Source organism: Lucilia cuprina, chromosome 5 (assembly GCF_022045245.1).
Source record: "Lucilia cuprina isolate Lc7/37 chromosome 5, ASM2204524v1, whole genome shotgun sequence".
NCBI lineage: Eukaryota > Metazoa > Arthropoda > Insecta > Diptera > Calliphoridae > Lucilia > Lucilia cuprina.
In genome coordinates, this window is record NC_060953.1 from 29,654,501 (window position 1) to 29,676,171 (window position 21,671).

Consider the following 21,671-nt stretch of genomic DNA (forward strand, 5'->3'; position numbering starts at 1 on the left):
AGGTAATATTTAATAAATAAATAATACATTGTATAAACATTTACATATAAATATATTAAAATTATTCATTTTTAAAACAGAGGTAACATCAATAAGGTCTGGTTTACGTAAAAGGAAACGTGCCGAATCTCCTCAACCTACTGAACCTCAAGTATCTGAGGAATGGGTGGAAGAGGATAAACTAGAGTTATGGGAAATTAAATTAATTGGAGAGAAGATTGAGAAAGCAAAGCTTACAGCCACAACTCGTTCTATCGCCCAGCAGCGTCAAAATGAGTCGTCATCGAGTGGTCTAAATGCAGCTCCTAGCAACTTGAACAAAAATATGTCAAGTTCGAAAAATTCAAATGAGGATGTGAAGGAAAAGGTTGAACACCAGATTAGAATGCAACGCTTAGCTGCAAATCCACAGAAAAAAATTGGAGAGATCAATAAACCGTCTCCTCAAGGTATGATTAATAAATACATATAATAGATCTTTATGTTATCCTTTTTATCATATACATTTTGATATGTCATATAATGTTACCCAACAAATTTTGGCTTATTGTGACTGGCCTATATAAAAAATTTATTCACTATTATTATATATATTAGCTAAAGGTCAAATAATTGGGAGTCGTCGTGTTATTGTAAAAAATCCAGATGGCAGTACGAGAATAATACAACAAACCGTAGCATCGCCAGTAGCAAAACAAAATATCAATACAATAAATCCTGGAACAACTTCTACGACAACAACACCATCGACATCAAATAATATACAGCAACCTGTTCAACCAGCCACACAAAATTCCAGCCAAACGTCAAATAATTTAACTTCATCAATTTCTCCGGCTCCACAGCAACATAAAGTCCAAATCATAAGGGGCCCAGATGGAAAAGTTAGTGTCCGTGGTCTTAGTCCAGGACAACAATTAATTCAAATGCCAGACGGAAAGCTTCATGTTCTTACAACTTCTACATCTAACTCATCAACCTCTGCGTCCCCAGGATCATCAGGAGGCCAAAGTAAGGATTTTATTGTATTTAGTCAAATGCTTTTGTAATATTTTTCTCTTTATTAGCTGTTATCGCAAGTAAGAAATTACCTGTTAAGGCACCAATGGCTCAACCTAATTCTACCCTTGTAAAACAAATTACAGTAAAACAAATGTCGAAAAGCTCTTCTGGAGTTCAAACAGTGCAAAAGGTAGGTTGAATTAATGTTCATTATTAACTTTTGAAATTATTATTGTATGTGTTGGTAATATTCAAATATATATTATATAGATTGTAACAACTCCTGTTAGAAGTGTATCAAAAATCGGAACACAGATTGTATCACAAAATCAACATGTTTCTGGCTCACCAGGAGTACAAAAAATTGTATCAAATAATTCTACAACAAAAGTGGTTCCCAATAATCAAAGTCTGCAGCAACTTATTGTGCAACCTGGACAAAAACTTCTAGTGGGACAAAACTCCCAAGGGCAAAAGGTTATTATTCAGCCCGCACAACAATCATCTACAACAACACTGGTAGGACAACCGGTCAATAGTACAGCGCAAGTCATTCCACAAACAACGAATCAAGTTAATGTTAGCCAGCAACAAGTAATTGCTAATCAAACAGTTTCAAGCGGAACACAGGTAAATGCTGGACAACAGCAGCAACAACCTCAAAAGGTTATACAAACAATTGTCAATACTAGTAATGTCCAGCAACAGATTGTAGTTGGTGGTCAAAGAATAATTCTAAGTCCTGGACAAACTATTTTAACGCAGAGATCGATTCCTGCACAAAACGCAGCACTACAAGTCGTGCAATCTCCAACTACGGCGCAAATAAATTCGGTTCAAAAAACAACTACTCCTCAAGCTACTTCGACGTCCGTTCAACAAAATATACAGACATCGAAGGTTTTGAAGCAATTTGTTATCCAACCACAACAAACGGCACAAAATACAACTTCTATTGATGCTCAAAACAATATAAATGTTATTAAAACTCAACAAAATATTAATCATTCTCCTGCAGTCAGTGCTTCAACGCCTCAAGCGTCAAATAATCAACAACAAATAATTGTACAGAACTCAACCTTAGCTCAGCAACTCGCACAGGGCAAACTACAGGTAGCTACAATTAATGGTCAACAAGTTATTATTAAGCCTTTAGGAAACAATCAAGCTCAGATTGTGGCTCATATAAAGACTCAAAGTGATGGCAATGCACACATTGTAACGAACACAGCCGTTGAACATCAAACGACTCCCACAAAAACGCCCCCAGTTTCACAAGTTGTAAGGTTTATAATTAACTAAATTTGCCTTTTTATTTACTTTCGTTTTTCTTTCAGAGCATTCAATCTCAATCCATTCAAGTTGCACCTCAGCCTCAACAACACCAATCGATTGCACCACAACAACAAATACAACAATCGAATCAACCAATGTCTATAGAGGAAAGTCTATTACAAGGACAACCTCCAGGAACAGTGATTAAATGCGTTACTGCTCAAGTAATTCAAACAGAACAGGGGCCTCGTATAGTGTTACAAGGTCTAGTTGGTAATGATTTTACTCAACAACAACTTGCCCTTGTGCAGCAACAGGTCAAACAACAATTGTTAAAAGGTATGAACTGCAGTCGAATAATTATGTAAATGTTTTAATAGTTTTGAGAACTAGACTAACATGTCTAATGAGGCATGAGTTGAAAAAAAAAAAACAATTATGTCAAAAACTCGTCGATTTTCTGTCGCTTTTTTAAATGGCATATGTCGGTATTCGTCAATAATATGACTATGATGAAAATATATTAAAGAATGTGGTATTGTAATTCGACAGAATCTGTCAATGTGTAGTCAACTGTGTTTTGTTTAAAAATGTACATCCGAGGAACAAAAAAATGTGTTTGAATATTTAATATTAAATTCAAAAAATGTTTATGGTTCTTAACTAATCTCTGAATCATAAAAACCGATAATTTAATTGATGATGATGGCATACAATATTACCCGACATAAAAATTGTGGAAAAGATGTATTAATATCTAATCGTATTATTAGATGCGATTTAGATGCCGTTTGTTAAGTATTTGAAATTATGTTTGAAAATTTTAAATGTCCGAAAATTCGAAAACTAACGGTTTTAATAATCATATATTGCCTAACCAATAGGCTCGATTGTAAAAATGAATCAAATTAAATGTTTCTTTTTTCTTAGCTTTTTAATAACTTTCTGGTTAACAGTTTTTCAAATCAGCCGAAAAAACGAACAGTTTTGTACGTTGTTCATGGGAAATTTATTGTACAGCAAGGATGCATGATAACATCTGTAAACAAATTTTCATCTTTTTTAAAACTTTTTGATTATGTAAAATATGATAAATAAACATTTAATAAAAAATTCGGCGTTCGGTCAAAATTTCGCCGAACACCGTACATTGGCCGAACCTCACTTTTTACCGAACCCGTACCCGAACGTTTGGTCGGACACTAATATATAATGTTATATTTCATGCTACAAGATTTTGATAATTTATTTATTTTATAGTTTAAAGAACTGCTCCAATAGACTTCCGTTTTATTTCCAAACAACCAATAAATAACATAAAGTCATGCCCATGCCCAAAAAAAATAAATTAAAAACGACAAAGTTTAACACATTTCTTTCACTTATATTTAAAGCTTGTAAACTAACATTTTAATCGATTTTGTCACATTATTATTTTTATCATTAATAGTTTTTTAAATAATTAAAAAGGATTGGTCTAATAAAATTCAAAGTGATCGGTTTTTTTTAAATACTAGATTTTTTTCTGTTCGAGTTTTACAAACAAAAATAAAAAATTTTAAAGAAATTTAAAAAATTAAATTAATTTTTTTTGATTAAAATAAGATAAAATAAAAAAAATGTTTTTCATATATACTAATATGAAAAAATGGGTAAAATATGCAAACATATGCTCTAACATATCGATGACAAAATTCTTAAATTGGTCTGAAACGTGTAAATATATTATCCATGAGTCCATACGACGCACTACAAAATCATGCATTTGCATATTTTGGTTTTCCCTGTAATAACGATCCAAAACTAAGTAAGCGTAAATTCTTTTGATAGTTTAGCATCTTCTTATTTCCTAAACACAAATACTTATAATAAAGTCCTCTAAAAACTTAAGGAGTAGGAAAAATAATGGACATTCCTGTCGGGGCACATGTTTAGGTTATAATGAAATTTTGATTGGGTATGTTACCTTATGGAGAAATTCGAAAAGGATAAGTCCACAGTTTATGGAAAAATAAAAAATCATATGGATGCGTAAATTTAATCAAAAATATATGACATTAACAATGGTTGATTATTTAATTCATGAAAATATCGCAAAGAAAATAGCAACAAGACCACTAAGTTGGAAAACATCCTTAAGGAACATATAAGCGAAACTGTGGACTATTTTTTATCAAATTCAATTTAATTTTCCCCATTATAATGTCCACATAACTAACTAAATTTTCCTCATAACCTAATTATAGTGTTTTTGTATAAATATTTGTGTTTAGGAAATAAGAAGGTGCTAAACTAATAAAAAAATTGATGTTTAATTTTGAAAAGAGAATAATTTGTATAAATAATTTTGAAAACTGAGGTTATTGATTTCTATCAACAAAACTTTTTTTCAAAACACTTTTGTGATAGTTTTTGTGTGATTTAGGGGCAACAAAATTATCCTACATAGCCATACAAATTTAAAGGAGCGCAAAAATTTTGTTTGCAGAGCAGTGATTTTAATATTTGCCCTTGTTTATCAAAAAAAATTATACCGCAAAACTTAACATTTTCAAAAAAGTAAATTATATAAAAGTTTTTAAAATGTTTTACTACTCATGTCGAATTTGATACATAATATAGACTAGAGACCCAACTCTATCCGAAAAAAAACCTAATTCAGCTGTCAAAAAAAAAGAAAAAAAAAAAAACAAAACATTAAAATTGTAGATTGCATTGATATAAACATGATAATATTTGTTCAGCATTTTATATTTGCTAAAATGTAAAATTTTTTCATTTTTCGGTGCATTAAAATGTGGTGTATTCTAATTTCCAATGTTGTCAGGAGTTCTTTAAAATATTTTCGGTACTTTATTTACATTTAAAATAAGTGTAGGAATAACGTCGGTACCAAAAAGCCTATTAAAATGACATAATGACAGGATTCAGAAATTAGTGTCATGGAAATTGCCAAGAGTTGTACAGGAACTGAATATGTATCGGCAAATGCAACTTAAAATTTTAGCAAAATTCCAGCTAAAGAAGACATTTAATATTTTTGAAAGTTGAAAAATATCAGCGGTATCTATGGACAAAAATCTAGTACTGAATAATTTCGAATTTTGGTTAACAAAATTATTTTTTGTTCTAATGTGTGATTATCTTTTACGTTTATTTATAATTTTAGCACAAGAATCTAGTGGAAAGCAAGGTGTTTTGGGACCAACAAAAATTTATTTAGCTGTGCAACCATCAAATCCAAGCGGCCAGCCTCCACCACTCACACCAGTGCATCAAGCACAACAACAAGTGAGTAGTTGTTAATGTTGATTACACATATACATTTAGTTATATAATAATGTCGTTAAGCAAAATTCAATACGTAGATCGATCCATTTATATGTTATGCAATAATATTTATTCGATTATATATTTTTAATGTTCGTTAGTTCGTACATACATATATGTTATATTCAGTATTTCCTATCCAGCTCTTAGTTTAAAAAATAAATGCACACGTATGTACCTAACATTGGCGCGAATTACATATGTGTTTTCAATTTGAAATGTTTGGAAAACAAAACAAAGTTCAAATAGATCGGCTTATATATTTTATATATTTATGTACAAAGATACATACGTACAATCAATACTTAATTGCATATATGCTCTAAAAGCTGGATTTTTAATTATTCTTACTCCTAATACAATTTAAAATAAGTTTAATATTATTATAAAGTTTTATTTACAAATTGCACTTTTTCAATTTAAGAATATTTTTTATTTTTATATTAAAATCATTTTTACAATTTTAAGTTAAGGTAATTTGAAAAATAAAATTGATTTTATTGTCAAGCGCTTTTTGCAAATAGACTAATTGATTAAAGATATTCAAAATGTTTTTATATAAGTTTCGCATGTTTTCGTTTTTTTTTAGTTATGAAAATTCAAGAGAAATTCAAATTTATAATAAAACAGCCGGTTTAAGTTCATTTCATGCATTATTTTTAAATTTTTATATATTTGTTAATTGTGTTTTAATATATTCACCTGATTAGAAACAAAAACTGTAAATGTAAGCAAATGTAAAATAAACGATTCTTGTTTTTTTGGCATAAAAATAATAATTTGTGTATTGCAATCTTTGTTGTACAAATATGAACCCTGAAAAAGTAACCTTTTCGTATTAGTTGGATGATTATTTGCAATTGGCCTTTGTGTTGACAAAAAGCGCTCGCTATATGTTGAATTTAAAATGATTGTCTTTTTAAAATGCAATTTGTATACACAAAAAACCACAAAATTATTTGTTATTTCTAACTCTATATATTAAAAATCAAAAAAGGAAATATGACTGTAAATTTAAAAAAGTGGCCATTCAAGAAATCTTTAAAATAAATTTTTGAAGAGATTAACCATCGATCGCAATTAGACCTAATATTTACGGAAAAAATATATGTATATGTTATGTATGTATATACATATTTATAATTCGCAAAATCTTAATACAAACTATTTTGATAACACAAAGGCTTGTTCATTTTTTAATCATCTCATCTAATCGCAAGAAAGGCTGCAAAGAAACCTACCTTTGGTGTGTAGTGTTTATGTAAAGTCAATTTACGAACCATAACAGTGGATAAAATCTTTTATAAATTATTGTTAATCTCTTCGAAAACTTTTTTAAAGGTTTCCTGGAATAAGTACTACAACTGATCCTAATATAACACAATAAGGTATGTAGGTTTTAATTACTTATTGGCCAATATCAAAGCAGCTATTTTATTGTTAAAAGTAGTTTAGAGTACGTATGTATTAATATATAAGCACATATGATATTTATAAAAATGTGAGTTGATTCGGCGATCCGGTGTTATACTCCTATTAAAGTGTTGGGAAATCCAACATTAACATAATATGTTAATATGTTAAGTTGTGTGTTATTTTTATATTTTATTATATTATAATAAAATATAAAAATAACACACAACTTAAATTTTCCATCTATATTTTTTCCATCCATATTTTTTTATTACACATTACTTCTGCACTATTATTTTATTTGCAATCAATTTCAGTTGAAATTGTAATCATGTTACCCAACCTTTTAAAAACTGCGAAACTCTGGTAGATAATTTGGCATACAATTAAGGGAAACGAAAATTTATTGAATTTTTTTATTAAAAATTCGTTCGGAATCGGTAATTAATGAAATTTAATACAACTAAAATTTTTTTCGCAATGCTCGCAATTATCCTGCCACCGAAATAACAATATACGATTTTATACACATTTGTAGTTTTTATTATATAATTGGTATTTGTAATTTTGTGTTCTGATGGGTGGCTTTTGAATAACGATTAATTTGTTCATCCAAAATATAACCGTTTCCATTTTTTCATGTATTAGCTTAAAAATTTTAAAAATTTATGATTGTTCATATGTATCAAAGTTGTACTTAAAAATAGAAACGTTAGAAACTAAAGTATAACAAGTAGTCCGACGCTTTGACAGCAGTACCTAATTCTAAGCATGTGTTAGTCAAAAAGTACCTAACTCTAAATATGTGTTGGTAACAAAAATGTTTTATAAAAAATTACAATTTTAAATTTGTTTGAATTTTCAATACCAAAATTTGAAACTCTGTTTGTAAAACAAGATTCAACAACAAAAAAGAAATGTCAATAAATTAATAAAAAATATTTTTCCAGATCATAAAAATTAAACAAATTTTTAAATGAAAAGTGCATTAAAACTATTTAAAAAAATTGCATTTTTTGTGGATAACTGCAATTTCGCTTTGGATCCTTAAAAATGGTCAAAAAAGTAAGTTAAACATTTGAGTATTTTGTCAAGTTTTAATTTCTCACAAGAGAGTCGATTTTACACGGCACTCGTAGATGTGAGAGAGTAATTTCATATATGTGAGAGTTGGACTAATTGTTATACTTTGTTTGAACAATTTTCTTCTGAAAAAATAAACAGAAAAATAAAATTAAAAATAAAATTTAAAATCAAGAACATCATTGAATTTATAAAGGTAAGAATTGATAAAATGTACATATGTGTGAAATAGTTATGTATTTTTTATTTACAAATTTGTTGACATTCTATAATAGTTTAATTTTGAAATTTATTAATACTCAGTATTCTAGTCTGAAAATACCTTGAATGAGAATAATTTTGAAAATGTGTGCTTATATATATATGTACTTGTAACAACTTTTTTTTATATATTTATCTGCTTTGAACTGGTAAAATTAATAAAAGTACTTTAACGTGTATAATTTCTAATAGATTTGTATTATAAATCCAACTTTTTATTTACCTTTTAGACATATGTATACTGAATAATTTATATCTAAATATATTTTTAATAGACAACATATGTTTCAACTAAACAAGTAAATACAACATCAGAGAAACCAAATACAGCAGCACAAAAACTTTTTTCAAATAGTGGAATACATTTTAAATATAATTTAACAAACAACGGAACAGATGGCGAATCGGAAATTTCTAATCAAAAAAATTCATCTTTGACATCCAGCACAGGCGATACTACACCTCAATATATTGACTATTCCTCAGAACAAAGTATTAATACTAACAACAGCAAAAAAATAATAAATAAATCTCTTAACTGTATTATTACTATTTTTGTAGATACGAACAACAGTAGCTGTACAATGAATCAAGATAGTTTGAATATTGCTAACAATGAAATTTCAACACTAGTTCAAATGCCTTCAACATTAAAACTAAACACAGATATAATAGAGGGACAGAGCAATGATTTCGATAAAAAACAATCAATTATAAATAATATAAATACTCACGAATACGAAATTAATTTCGACACGGATGCTAGAAACGAGTCAAAAATAGAGGATGACCTAAGTTTCATGAATCTCTCAAATGATTTTAACAAAACTGAGCTGGCTGTAAGTAAATATTTTTACCTACAAATTACATCTACATCTCTATATATATAATTAATAGGCAAAGCGATTTTTTGTGACCCCTTTTACTCCTACAGTATTCATTTGATTTTGACAAAAGGTATATCTTTTTTAAGGAATTTCTTCGCTGATGTGCACAATATATGTATTAATAAGATCTGTTCGGAATTTTGGGAGCTATAAGCATTTAAATTTGTTACTAGTACATAGAAAAAAGTCACACGAACAAATGCTTGAATAAAAAAACAAACAAAGCAAGAAACAAAACATAAAAAGTATACATTGATGCCAAATATAATCTAAAAAATATTTAATTTTTTATACCCTTTACCTTCGTGAGAAGGGTATGTATAAGTTTGTCATTACGTCTGTAATTTCTTTAATATAATTTTCCGACCCTATAAAGAATATATACTGATAGCGGAGTCTATTAAGCCATGTCCGTCTGTCTGTCTGTATGTTTGTTGAAATCAGTTTTTAGAGGACCCCAGATATCGGCGAGATCCGAATCTTTAATAATTCTGTTAGACATGCTTTCGGGAAGATATTTAAAATCAGCAAAATCGGTCCATAAATAACGGAGATATGAGCAAAAATCCGAGACAACCTCTGAAAATTTCATCAAAAACTTAGATTTTTTATTCATGCTCAAACAGAAATTGCAAAAAACAATCAAAATACAAATACATACATTGTTATTGTACTTTGTTTATAAAGACAAAACGAGAGCACCAGAGCAAGAGTAGCAGAGCGAGAGCTGCACTAGTGCGTTGTTATTGGCTAGAAACATGAAATTAATTTGTGGAGCCTGGGTTAAGTAAGAAGCCATAAAAGGGAACTTTTTGGTACTTTTTCGTTTTTTAAAAGGTACTTTTTGAATATTTTATAATATTGAACCTAGGAATATGAAATTAAGTATAAAAAGGGAACTTTTTTGTTTTGTTTTTTTTTTCAAAAGGTACTTTTTGAGTTTTCTATAATAATGAACTTAGAAACATGAAATTAGAATCGGAATTAGACGACATCCGGAAAAAGTAAACTTTTTTGTTTTTTAAAAGGTGCTTTTTGAATTTTCTATAATATTGAACCTAAAAATATGAAATTAAGTATGTGGATTCTTAATTAGGCGAGAAAAAAAGGGATCTTTTACTTTTTTCAAGAGGTACTTTTTGAATATTCTATAATATTGAACTTAGAAACATAAAATTAAGTATGTAGATTCGGAATTAGGTGAGAACACATAAAATGGAACTTTTTGGTACTTTTTCGTTCTTTAAAAGGTACTTTGAGTTTTCTATAATAATGAACTTAGAAACATGGAATTAACTCTTACTTGTTTCTGTAATCATTTTAGATATGCATACATATTTTTATAACCTGAATTTTTAATTTAATTTCGATTAGGGAGGCGGAGCTCCCTTTATGTACTCTAGTTTATATAATTAGTTGATGGACCTGAAAATCAAATCAGGGATGGGCAAACTATGGCTCGTAATTCGCATGTGTCTCCTTGGGAGTGTATATATGTACATTAGTATGTCCCGTGGAGCACATTTTTGGAGGAATACCTCTCAAACGAAGCATATTTATGTACTAATTATGAAAAAAATAAAAACAAAGTCCGTCAGTACCCTACCAGCGATTAAAAATATTGATCTAAGTACAATATTCTCAAAAAAAATTCTGCAATCTTTTCGAAATGGGTCTCAAAAATTCTGTAATTTTGAGCTTATCGCGGAAAAAATAACAAATTTTATAAGGGGTTTATAGTTTTCAAAATTATTTATAAAATTCTAAAATATACGAAACTAAATATTTTTTAACATTTTTTCTATTCCTGTTCCAATCCTGTTCCTCGCGACACTCTTATGTACATACAGAGATGTTCCAAAAAATAGAGCCACCCCTTCTTTCGAAGTTTCTTTTTACTTAAAATACTTCCAATGAAGAATTGAGCTGGAAAAACAAACTAAAATTTTGTATTGATCTGTTGTGAATATAATACTATTATTTAGCAATAATTTACGCGTCGCTATTCGTAATTTTAATGAAATTTTAAATTAAGCTATATAAAATGGTGTGAAAAAAAATAAAGCCAGTTTGCAAAAATATAAAAATTTAAATTTATCGAACATCCCTGTACATACATACATATATTATTTATTTCATAAAAAACTTAAGAGTTTTGAATCGACTAACGAGCAGCAATAACTTTATTTTGGCACTCAAAGTTCCCTTTTCACTTTAACGTAAAAAATGTTTACTGTTCTGAAACTTTTCAGTGGAATTTTGGCAATAGGAATGATAATCATCTATATTACTAAAGACAAATGCTATCTAAAAAATCGCATATTTTTAGAACAATATTGTTAAAAACTCCTGCTTTATTAACATAAATCTCAAAAGGTAGTAACAACAAATTAGTCAACAGTGTTGCACACATATAATTAAAATTTTTCTTGTTAAATTTTAATGCGTACAATTTAACTGATATCCGAAATCTTCAAGAACTCTGTCAGACATGATTTTTAGCAGTTTCTTATTTAAAATCAGTGTTTAAGCGAGTTTTGTTGCGAGCTGCATTTTGGTAATTGCTCCTTTTAATGAATAATACTATTTTTAACAACGTTAGAATCTAATGCCAATTTTATACATCTTTGCTGGAAGATTCTAACGAGTAAACCGTTAACGGTATTTAAATATTGTTTGCCACCAAATTAAGCTTGTTTTTAACACGGTCTTAAGATATTGATGTTGTCTACGACAAGCACTACGTGCACATTATACATAAAAAACCTGCAAACCTTCTACGAGGTAATATTGGGTTTTAAATAAAAGAGATCTACGTCTCATAAAATTTGAAACTTTATTTTGTTTTATTTTCATAAAAACTTGGACAAATTGGATTGATGCCAAACATTTGGTCCTAGCGAACCGGATTCTTGAATTGAGTACTGGATTTTATTGGCATCTTTTGAAGTCCATCATTCTCAATAATACAGTCCACTGGCAATATATTTATTATTTATTTCTACGAAATAATTAAGGTACGTAAATATATTTTGTGAGCAAAAGTGAAGTGATAAAAAACTCGGTTGTTTTAACGCGCACACATTCACAAAGTTCTTTTTGTATTTTTTCGTAATTTTTACTTTTAATATTGAATACAGTGCAATCTATCCCTTTATTTTTTGGAAATTTTAATTTTTTTTTTTTGCTCCGACTGACAATAAATTAAAGTTATTTTTTTATTTTCAATAAATTAGTGATTTTATATTTCCTTTTGTGCTTCATTTGTTTACAGATTTACATCTGTAAAATATAAAAATAAAATACATATACGGTTAATTCTTGTTCTTCCATTATATTGGTCACCCTACGGTCGGTCAGTTTAGCCATTGTCACGTTTGTTGCTTGACATTTAAAACTAATTATAATATTTTTTGTCGTGAATTAGTTCTGATTTTTAATTTCCTTACATTTTATTAATTTTTTTTATATTAAACATGTCCGTTATGCCACTAAACGAATTTATTAGAGCATCGGATGCTCTTGTTACTTTCGGCGCGATGTTTAATGATTTAGGTGAGGATATTCATAACATTTTTACCTTAGAGATACAGGGCGAGGAAATAAGACGATTGTGGGAGGAAGTTAGAACAACTTATACTTCTTGTCAGAAGTTTTTCGAAACTATCCCCCCCAGTGGATCTAGTGATGTAGATGTGGCAGCGTCTAAATATCAGACCACATACATGGCTTATTTTCAATGTTTAGGCTCTATTAATCAGAAAATGGACAAATTTAAACGTGATTCGAAGAATAGTGATTCTTCAACGGTAAATTTAAATACTGGCACTTCAGAACACAATCTGACTCTACCACGTTGTGATGTTGACACATTCGGTGGGGATTATGTTTCTTGGTCTACTTTTAGAGATTTATTCACGGCAATTTATATAAATAGCACGCGGCTTAGTAATATAGAACGACTTTGCCATTTAATACGTAAAACCGAGGGTGAAGCTAAAGATATCGTATCTAAATATCCCTTAATTAATGAAAGTTTTGACTTAGCCTGGCGCGATTTGAAAGAAACATATGAAAATACTCGTATGTTGGTACATAACCAACTTAAACTTTTATTTGGTCTTCCTTCCTTTGACAAGGAATCAATAACAGCCCTTAAAACTTTACAACGAGGAATTAATAGTTGCCTTACTGCTATTTCTATTTATAAAATTCCTACTGAGAATTGGGACCCAATTATTACTTTCATATGTATTCAGCGTCTGCCTAGGTCAACTGTGATTTTATGGGAACAGGGCGTTAAGGACAAATCTGTGTTGTGTACTTGGCATGATTTTGATAACTTTCTGACGGAAAGAATTCAAACATTGCAATGTCTTCACGACCTTAAAGGGACAAACTCTTCTGACGTGGAATCTTCAAAACATTCCTACGATGCTACTTCTACTAAAATGTCGTGTATCTTGTGTCCTAACCAGTCTCATTTTTTGCGAAATTGTCTAAAGTTTAAAAATCTTTCAATAATGGATAGAATTTCTACCGTAAACAAATATAATTGCTGTTATAATTGCCTTTCGAGGACACATAATGTCAGCAACTGTAAAGTTAATAGTAACTGTTTTATTTGCAATAATCGGCACCATTCTATGCTTCATATTCAGCATACAGAAACGCCTTCTGTTTCTACTGAACGCAATTCAGACGCGGTTCTACGAACCACTAACTCGCTACAAAATTATCCAACACCGAATACATCGAATAATATTATAGCAAACCGTCAAGTATTTCATACTCGATATAATCAGTTCGTACTCTTAGGGACAGCGACTGTTAATATAAAACATAATAACAATAAGTATCAGGTCCGTGCTTTGATTGATCCGGGTTCGGAATGCTCGTTTATTACTGAGCGATTACGAAAAAGGTTTAACATTTCCTCGCGTTCTACGAATGTTCAAATTTCTGGTGTCAATAATACTGCATCAGTAGTTTCAAGAAATATTTGTTCTTTGAAAATCGGATCTAACTTCGATTCTTCCGTAGAACTAAATATAAATGCATTTGTTTTACCAGAAATATCGACAAATTTGCCTACGACTTCCGTTAACGCCAACATTCAAAAATTTTTGCCAAATCTTCGTTTGGCGGATTTTAATCCTTTTGATAGCCGACCTATTGATATCCTTATTGGCGCTGATCTATACCCTTGGATTGTTTTACCGGATATACAACGAAACTTATTAGGGTCGTTATTAGCACAAAAGACGATTTTTGGCTGGATTCTGACAGGTCCAGTTAATCCTAATCAATTTAATTCAGTTATTAACTTTCCGGAATATTCGACTTGGTCGCATAGGAACTGAAATACTTTTATCGAAAAATTTACTTCATTATCACTAAATAAGCTCACTAAAATATGTTTACGTTTTGCCTAATATTTAAGTATTTAGTTTATACAGTTGATGGAACTGTCATAAAACCAACCATGATTCATTCGGCTTAGATATTGCGAATGAATTATTATATTTTAATTTGCTTCATTCGGCTTAAGATATTGCGAATGAATTAATAGTTACAATATGCTTGAGATATTGCAAGGTGGCCGGCAATGTTTAAGCGAGTTTTGTTGCGAGCTGCATTTTGGTAATTGCTCCTTTTAATGAATAATACTATTTTTAACAACGTTAGAATCTAATGCCAATTTTATACATCTTTGCTGGAAGATTCTAACGAGTAAACCGTTAACGGTATTTAAATATTGTTTGTCACCAAATTAAGCTTGTTTTTAACACGGTCTTAAGATATTGATGTTGTCTACGACAAGCACTACGTGCACATTATACATAAAAAACCTGCAAACCTTCTACGAGGTAATATTGGGTTTTAAATAAAAGAGATCTACGTCTCATAAAATTTGAAACTTTATTTTGTTTTATTTTCATAAAAACTTGGACAAATTGGATTGATGCCAAACAATCAGCAAAATCTTTCCTAAAAACTATACAAAAAGAACACACGTGAAATTAACTACCCTTATATAGCGGAAGGGCCCATAACATGTAAATAGGTGATATTTGATTTACGGAAAAACAATGAATGAAAAGTGTATTTTTCTATCAATAAGTTTTCTAATTAAAATTTATTGATAGAAAAATAAATTTTTTATTCCTTGTTTTACGTAAATCAAAAGTTCTCAATTCGCATAAAACGAGGTTTGAGTGTACTTGTTTTTTTTTTTGTCGATTCGAGATATTTCAAATATCAACCCATTATGTTGACAAATGGGTAGTTTTACTATCCTTACTCAAAAAATACCAATTAATTGTATTATATAATTTTTTATTTTTTTTATATCGGTAAGCTATGGAATTCACCATAAATAATTTTAATTTTAACCAAAATTTACCTACCAAATTTCATTAGGATCGGTGTATAATTGACCGTACCCTACACATAAGGTCACTTTTGTAAAGTACTTTAACACACCTATTACTGTTCTAAAAATACCGGTACAACAATGAAATCCAGCAAAAATAAGTTTTACAAGAACCAAAATTTTAAGAGGATCAGTTCTATTAAACTAAGCTCTCATTAAAGAACTTATTCAAATGTTCACATTGCCTTATATTTACAAAACATGCTTATATGGTGGATATATAAGACTCGGTACAGCTTAAATGTTACTTTTAACTGTTTATTATGGCAGTGAAGTTAAAAAATAGTAATTATGTAATTTGTTTTCAATTTTCGTATGAAAATTGCGGTCTATACGCAAACAGTGGCATATGGAACAAAACTATATTTATTTAGTTAAAAAACTTTGGATATAGACCAAAGTTAACACCCGAAATCTCGGATATCATATATCATTAAATGGGTTTCAGAATCTGAAGCATGATGTCCAAATTATGTATATACAATCTTCTATCTAAATTGTTTAAATGGTCGGTGGTCAAACTATTTTAAAGGTAAACAATGTAAAAATTTACCTTAAGGACTTTTGGTCCTGATAACATTAGTAATTAGAATTTTAATGCACCGTTATATTTTAGTGCTATTTGCTTCCACTATTTTTCATCTGTACGGACATTTTTTAAGTTTGATTATAGAGGTGTTGGATTTAAAAAATAAAAAACATTGACTATTATTTAAAGTTTTTGCAAATATAAAATTTATTACGACAGTATCACCTATAATAAAAAAATTTATGTAAATCCGACTAATATTTAACAAAATACGTCATTGTTTCAGTCGGGATATATCGTGATATTTGCTGTATTGTGATATGTATTGAATGTGTATATGTAAAATTGATGAATTGTGTTCTATATCACAGACCACCCCAACTTTCTGAAATCTATAATTCGTATCAATCACGGCTGTTATGGAATCTGATTGCTCTCGGAATCAGATTTGAAACCGATCAAAAATTGAATTTTGTGTCATAGAAACCAATGTTATTGGTTTCATATTCGAATCAGAATTGTAATCAGAATTTGATGTCATAGAATCTGATGTTATCGTTTGTTTTTTAGAAATAATCCGATCAGCTGACTGCTTACATATTTGCAGTTTTCTTTTGTTTTTTGTTTTGTTAGTTTGAGGAATGTTGTTGGAAAATGTAAGTTAAATAAATAAAAATTTAATAATTTGTAAATATTCAATTATTTTTGGCACAAATAGGGGCAAACATATAAATGCAACACAGAATGCATTATTTTTAGAGTTCATGGAGAAGAACCCAAAGCAAAAGGTTTCAAAACGCTTCTTTATTCAGACGGTATTGTCCAATGAATCTGCAAACCACTTAAGTGTTAAAACCACTTCCCGGCCAAATCAAAATCTCTACTTACACAGATTCTGGCAGTTCCAATGGATTACTGTGATCCCTTAAAATTTTCCGATTAATTCGTTGACAACTTTCTTCCTCCATCAATAAAAATGCAACTACTGCCTCAACCATTTCAATTTTTTGTAAAAATTATTTTAAAAAAATACGTCTTCTGAAAATTTAACTAAACTAAAAAATGTAAACAAAAGAAAACAGCTGATTCGAATATGGGTTTTGTTTATTTTCCATAACAGCCGTGAATATTTTTCATGGATGACGTGATAAATAGATACTATTAAAAGTTAACCATATTTTGCCATAACAATCACGATACTTTTGCAAAATGTAGAAAAATAAATAAAGCTAGTAAAAATTAAATATTTTTTTAAAGATATTAAAAAATATAAAAGAATTATTTTTTTGTGAGATTGTGTTAATTTGGGTTTTTTCGCAGCATTATTTTAATCATCCTCCGATGCGCATATCATAAAAAAACTGATATAATAAATTTTCTACGTGTAGCAAACCCTGGGTATTCATCAATCCATTAAAATGCGTCATTATCCAAATTGATCATATATGTATATTGAACGATGGCCAATGCCCTTAAACGTGTGGCATTGCTATTACAAAATTAGTTCAAATATTACGATAATATTTTTTATGTTATGAAATAAAGTAAATTTATTACGTTCATTTATCGAACGTTAATCGAAATTAAACATAAATAAAACTATTTTTTTATAAAATTTAAAGAAAATAAGCGAATTATTTTTATAATATAAAAGTTACTTTATTAACTAAAATTATTTCTCAGGAAGGTGATGGGTATAAAACAAAAAATTAAAGAAGAAAAACCATTAACGGAAAACCCATTAAGTTATTACGTTTTTTGATTCTCCTGTAAAATTTACTGAAGAGACGTCAACTCAATTAAAATAAATATTTTTAATTTAAAAAGGTATTTTATTTTTTATTTTTAGCAAACACTAGAACGTCATAAGATTATTCTTAAAAGCAACATATTAAAAAAACGGTCCACTCTTGAAAGAAATATACAAAGTGAAATTAAAGGTGAAATGTCTAGAAAGATGTGGGCAACAAAATTAGGTGATGATGATGATAGTTTTACACAAAACTCTCCGCATGTCGAAACAAAAAAGTATGTATAAAAATACAAGTTAAAATTGATAATTTAAGAATTTGTTTCTTTCAGGCAAAATAAGCAAACAAATTCTAAAATAGTTGGAAGTGGTGCAGCTATTAACACTTCGCCAAGGAATCAATATAACAAACCTAAAAAGTTAAATAAGAAAAAAGAGAAACTTTATTGCATTTGCCGTACTCCATATGATGATACCAAGTATTAAATAAAAATTTAACCAAATATCCATAATATTAAATGTTAAATATTTTATTTCAGATTTTATGTTGGTTGTGACATTTGTAGCAATTGGTTTCATGGCGATTGTGTGAATATTACTGAAGAAGACTCTAAAAAATTATCGGAATTCATTTGTACTGATTGCAAAAAGGCAAGAGATACACAAGAACTGTATTGTTTATGCAAGCAACCATATGATGAATCACAATTTTATATTTGTTGCGATAAGTGCCAGGACTGGTTCCATGGTCGATGTGTTGGTATTGTCCAAAGTGAGGCAGAATTCATCGATGAATATGTGTGCCCCGCTTGTCAAAAAAATAATTCAGTAAATATGGCTAACATGAAAAACTTGAGCGAACATGAAACTATTGAATTGCGAAAACTGATTAAGCAAATAAGGGTAAATAAACCCACGTTATTGTTCAAAAAAGTTTTTCTTTATTAATATTTTTTTATTTTTAAATAGTCACATAAGAATGCCTGGCCATTCATGGAACCTGTAGACCCAAAAGAAGCTCCAGACTATTATAAAGTTATAAAAGAACCAATGGGTTAGTAAATTATATTATTTATTTTAGACGAATAGATTCAAATTTACGACTAAAAATCTAATTTAAGTGTTTATACTTCTAAAGGTATTTTCAGATTACAATACTGAGTATTTATACACTTCAAATTAAAAATATTATGAAAAAATCTGTCCAAAAAATACATTTTAAGTTTACACCAAAGAATAATAAGAAATTTGACTATGACATTGTTTAACAACAATAACATATCCTCTCCACACAGACGAGTTTTGTGAGTATTCAACACACTGGTAAAAGTCCGACTCTCTCACAATACGTCAAAACATTTTCGCGAAAATATGAAGATAAATTACCTCTTTGCACCTTTTCTTACACACAACACATTTTTTGCGCATTTTTACACTATTAAAGTGTCCGAAATTATCTTAATTTTTGTAAACGAGAAATATATTTTTTTAATTTTTTGACAATTAATTTTTGAGGAATTTTAATAAAACTAGAAGAAAACGAATTTGTAAATTTTGGTATTGTAAATGGGTAATAAATATAAAATAATCATGATGTTTTGCAAATATGAGAATAAACAAATTTAAATTATTAAATATTTACAGATTTAAATGTTTTATATTTTTCTAATATTATTAAGTACGTTTTTATGAAACTATGTAGATTTGGAATCAGTGGTGAAAGTGGTTGGAGCTACAATACTTATACAAGAATTCTACCAATACATTTTTAGAGTTAGGACAACTTCTTTAGGTACCAACTGACAAGCCCCAATTTCTTTATATTCTTTGGTTTACACTATAATATTTGTAATATTTTTTTATCCAATTTTTAATTGTTTATGCACTTCTTATTTTTCACTTTTTGTTTGTTTTTTATTGTATTTATAAAATGCATACCGAATACGTGTGAAAATAAAAAGTTTTTGAATTGTTTTAAAAAATTTATGAATACCGACCGTATGCCAAAAAAAATCAGTAATATTTTTGAAACTTAAATTATAAATTATTTTAAGACTAGAAAATTGTATTATGATACAAGCATTTTTGACAAGTACCGAGTAATTGTTGTCTGAAAATACCTTAAATGATATAAAAAGCGGTTTTTACATTCTGTAATAAAGTGAGTGCACTTGTATGGTTGGCTCATATGATATTCAAAATAATACTATTTATATCAACATAACAAAACATCCCTCAAATGACACGATAATATTAAATTTGATGTTCTGATGAAAATACTAGATCTTTTTCCACACTTTTTTTGCTGGGTATCATTGAATGTTTAAGCTCAAAGTTAGCAACAAAACGAACATTACTTTTAAAGTTTTTTCTATAAAAGAGTATTACAATATTACAACTTATGTGTAAGGGATCGACGAGGATTTTTTATAACTATTTTACTGACGTGGTGGCTGCTAGACACCATTTTTTCCAAGATCTGTTTTCGAAACCTACGTAAACTATTTCTGTTTATAGTTTTAGTTCCTTAGTTGTTATTTATTGTAAAATTTTTTAACTTCGACGCAACAATGCATGTTAAACAATGTTTATTGACAAGGTACAAATTGGAAAATAATTTTTTTCTTATTTTTTGGTGTCTGTCAGTCCCAGAAGGTTAAACTTCTATAAAACGAAGTTTTGCTGACTTTTGTTAAAATACTACAAACAACATTTAACATAATTATAAGCTCAATAGCCCTGTTCATGGATTATGATTGCATGGGGGCTAGACAAAATATTAAAAATGCAATAATAGCACTAACGCATATAAATATGTAAACAAACAAGTGTTAATAATTGACCTTAGTCTATAATAATAATAAAATGTTTCCCTCTATTCCTTTCTTAATTTTCAGATTTAAAACAAATTGAAGAAAACTTGAATAAGAATATTTACTCTAAACTCTCGGAATTCATTGGTGATATGACGAAAATATTCGATAACTGCCGTTATTATAATCCAAAAGAATCGTCTTTTTATAAGTGTGCTGAAGCTTTGGAATCATATTTTGTCCAAAAAATCAAAAATTTTCGAGAATGTGTAGTAAGTCAGTCGTAATAAAGTATTGTTTTTTTACTTTACTAAAAGTTACTAATTTTGAGCCATTAGTAGTATTTTATTATAAAGATATGTGAAATATTAAAAAAGTAAGAAAATAATAATAAAAGTTGTAATTGTTTGCTTACTCTAGAAGTTAAAATATAATTAAACATAAGATTATTATGAATAGAATTTTGTACAGTCGTATTAAGCAGAATAACCAACCATTCATTATGGTTTTGTAAATATGCATTTTTATTTGTAATAAATAATATAAGAATAAATAAAACTAAATGAAAAATGTAAAATATATTTTTAATATTGTCAGCTGACTCTAGTAATAAAAAACAAACTGATCCGTATTGCCTATTGCCTAATTAATATTGTTATAGTTAAAAAGGGATTATTAAAGAACATTTTTATAGAAACAATATTTAATAAACCGCCTTTAACTATAACATCTTTTACTATCATTTCATTTTAGAATTTTAGGAATCATAATACCTTGCATTTTCCTATATTTAGGTAGAAACTATTTGTTTTCGATATTCATTAAGGGTTACCCGAGCGACCCTGCAGATATCCTGAATTATCAATTGGGGAATAGAGAGTTCCATGAGGTG

At 28.8% G+C, this 21,671-nt stretch overlaps 1 protein-coding gene across 3 annotated transcripts in view; it reads left to right on the forward strand.

Annotated features, from left to right (window-relative positions):
* LOC111686674 (nucleosome-remodeling factor subunit NURF301) overlaps window positions 1–21,356 on the forward strand; it is a 40,367-nt gene extending 19,011 nt beyond the window's left edge. Inside the window, exons 4-16 of one of the 3 annotated variants that reach the window (XM_046952300.1) lie at window positions 81–449; window positions 598–1,011; window positions 1,068–1,192; window positions 1,273–2,283; window positions 2,340–2,616; window positions 5,447–5,568; window positions 8,640–8,856; window positions 8,926–9,203; window positions 18,066–18,244; window positions 18,299–18,445; window positions 18,506–18,869; window positions 18,936–19,020; window positions 20,864–21,356. In XM_046952300.1, the coding sequence (XP_046808256.1) occupies window positions 81–449; window positions 598–1,011; window positions 1,068–1,192; window positions 1,273–2,283; window positions 2,340–2,616; window positions 5,447–5,568; window positions 8,640–8,856; window positions 8,926–9,203; window positions 18,066–18,244; window positions 18,299–18,445; window positions 18,506–18,869; window positions 18,936–19,020; window positions 20,864–21,066 (3,791 nt within the window). In that variant the 3' untranslated portion in view covers window positions 21,067–21,356. Of the gene's footprint in view, window positions 1–80; window positions 450–597; window positions 1,012–1,067; window positions 1,193–1,272; window positions 2,284–2,339; window positions 2,617–5,446; window positions 5,569–6,948; window positions 6,996–8,639; window positions 8,857–8,925; window positions 9,204–18,065; window positions 18,245–18,298; window positions 18,446–18,505; window positions 18,870–18,935; window positions 19,021–20,863 lie in introns of those variants that run through there. The other 2 variants (XM_046952301.1, XM_046952302.1) reach the window with 2 other exon arrangements.
* The last annotated feature ends 315 nt before the right edge of the window (window positions 21,357–21,671 follow it).